At 46.1% G+C, this 2,713-nt stretch overlaps 1 protein-coding gene across 1 annotated transcript in view; it reads right to left on the minus strand.

The window, feature by feature from the left end:
- Positions 1-2,631, minus strand: part of DMGDH (dimethylglycine dehydrogenase) — a 44,507-nt gene extending 41,876 nt beyond the window's left edge. The window contains exons 1-2 of the mRNA XM_062600386.1: positions 2,519-2,631; positions 664-829 (exon numbers count right to left, since the gene is read on the minus strand). Of these exons, the coding sequence (XP_062456370.1) occupies positions 664-829; positions 2,519-2,631 (279 nt within the window). The remainder of the gene's footprint in view (positions 1-663; positions 830-2,518) is intronic.
- Between the last annotated feature and the right edge of the window lie 82 nt (positions 2,632-2,713).

Raw genomic sequence — 2,713 nt, forward strand, 5'->3', positions numbered from 1 at the left:
GGAAAAACAGTGTATGGTTGTTCATTTTGCTCCTTCAAAATTTTGTATAACATCAGTGGCAGAAAAGCAAGTTCTTATCTCTAGTAAGAGTCAATTTCTGGGACAGTGAAACTCTCTGAGCACTGGCCACTGAAGCTGCTCCTTAATCACCTCTTACAGGATAGTGTATATGTGAAAACCAGCTATACACAAGCTGGAAGTGTGAAATTCGGCTTCACATTATACATGCCAATGCAACCATTTCCAACAATATAGTCTGCAGTATAAACCAGCTTACTTTAGAAATAAACACTAAAGTTTAAAAAGTCCAAATTAAACTAAAGTTTAGAAGTCTGAGCCCAGTTAACTGAAACAAATATATTATAATATTAACAATTATCTTCATATTTTAGCACTTCCCATCCAGTAATTTCAAAATACAACATTTATCCCTAATTTCATTAAATGAGAAAAGTGTATTACGGATAGCTGAACCAACTTTTTAGAAGTCACATAGCAAGTCTACACGGTAGATCCTTTTAGTCAATGCTAAAGATTGTATCTACAAAAAGCCAGGACAATTAATCTCCAGAAAGCCAGGGAATATGAGGATGATGAAGAGTTCAATCACCATTAGATACACAAACTGTTGATAATCTGAGAGATTGATAAAATGTTTCTTACTGCATGCCAAGTAGATCCTGCAGTGAGCTCAGATTTTTCCAGCAGAACAACATCCTTCATGCCAGCTTTGGACAAGTGATAGGCTAGACTCACACCAATGCAACCACCGCCAATGATCACTGTGTCTGCTCTATCTTTTCCCAAGGAAGGGGATGGATTTTCTTCCCTGGGGGGAAAATAACAAACATGACTTTTGTCCTTTTTTTTTTTTTTTTTTCCAGCTCCAGCCACAAAATTACCTTGAATTACCTTGTTCCTTGTTTGGGAGTCTGAGTAACACAATCAATTTAAATAAATGACACTTTGTCTTCTCAACCGATTTAGAGCCTAACCTGTTCACTCTTACCATCTGCTTTTAAAGTAAATGGTCTTAAAGGGTCATATACGTATATATGGTACTAGCCAAAAGAACAGGATAAGCTTGCGTCCACTCACAACTTTATCTCTTTGCTATTTGCTCAATTTACCCTTATGTAGTACCCTATTTATCAGCAAGAAACTGTACACCTGAAATGACACTGCCAACATCTGGCTTTTCAAAAGTGCCATAGTATATGCAAGAAAAAGAAAACCTTTAAAAAATGTCTGTTTTGACATGTTCTACTTTACTAAATCCAAACATTATGGAAAGCAGTTTTTCTCATATGCTACCATATTACGCTGCAGTTTTACAATTACTTTAAACCAGTATATGCCAGTACCACTGCCATAGGTGGCCCCATTCTGCTTCACCTTGTCTGTATCATCCCTTCCAGAGGCAGCCAAGTAGCATGCCAGATCAGGAAGTTTATCTAAATTAAAAATAGCCAGTTTCTCTTGTGTGAGACAAGGTGGAACCTCTTACTGCTGCAGCAATACAGACTACTACGAAACTACAGCATCTGTCTCATCAGGACAGTTACTCAATGCTTGTTTAATTTTATCTTCCCTTTCCCGGCATACATTTTTTTTTCCTGTTTGTCTTTTCAGCCTCTCTGGCAAATGGTTATCTAATGTTTAACCAGCCTTCTACCTATTCCCCACTCAGAAATCAAAACTATTAATTGTATCTATTGTGAATTAAAATCTTATAAAACAGCCTGAAATTTTAACTGTAAATGCAGGAGGAATATGCATCATGCTTACTCACTCTGTGGGCATGAATGAAAAAGAAAAGATATGGGAGCACAAACCACCACAGATCTTCTCTATCTAATCCATAATAATGCATGTGTTCTTCTTTCAGATTAAACATTAAGTTTTTCAGGTTAACAGTAAGCTGTTTATCAGACAGATGTGCAACTCTTATGCAGACTCTTAGACAGTTTTATTAGATAAACATAAACCAAACTCAAGTGTGAAAGGTCTTTCTACGCATCTCTTAAATTGTGACTTCGACGCTGCCTCACTTTGACTCCCAACTTTTTTCAAACCTTTTCTTTAAAGCCCAGAAGCCTGGTGAGAATCTGAGGGGCACCTTCCCCCGGGACTACAGCATTCACCCAGATGCTTGCTGCGCTGCTGTTGTGCTCCCTCACGGAGGCGGCCCCCCTTTAGCCGGGCATCTCCTCACCCCAGCCTGGCTCTGCTCTCTGACCGGGACACCGGGGCCCATGGAGACGCAGAGAGGCCTTCAGGGCCCCGAGGGCACCCGGCAGGCACGGCGGAGCTGCGACAGGCGGCAGAAGGCGCCAGGTTCCCCCTGCACCTCCCGCCCCGCCAGCCCGAGCTGAAGCCCCCGGGGGCGGCGGCCTCGCGCTCGCAGGTGCGGCCGTTAACGGCCGCCGCGGGCCGCGCCTGCCGGCGCCGCGGCACCGCGCTTCGCGCCAGCGAGGCCCCGCGGCCGCGCACGCGGTCTCGCCTCTCCCGCACTCACCGGCTCTGGGCGCCCGCGCCGCCGCCGAGGGGCCGCAGGCCGGGGGGGGCGGGCCGGCCGCCGCGCCACGGGGGGCGCAGCCGCCGCAGGGCTCCGCGCAGCATCGCGCTCATCCCGCACGCAGCGCGCCCGCGGCGGGGAGGGGGAGCGCCGCGCCGGCTCTGCGCCTCCCCCGGCAGAGGACGAGCTCCTGCC

This window comes from Rhea pennata, chromosome Z, assembly GCF_028389875.1.
Source record: "Rhea pennata isolate bPtePen1 chromosome Z, bPtePen1.pri, whole genome shotgun sequence".
In the NCBI taxonomy this organism is placed as follows: domain Eukaryota; kingdom Metazoa; phylum Chordata; class Aves; order Rheiformes; family Rheidae; genus Rhea; species Rhea pennata.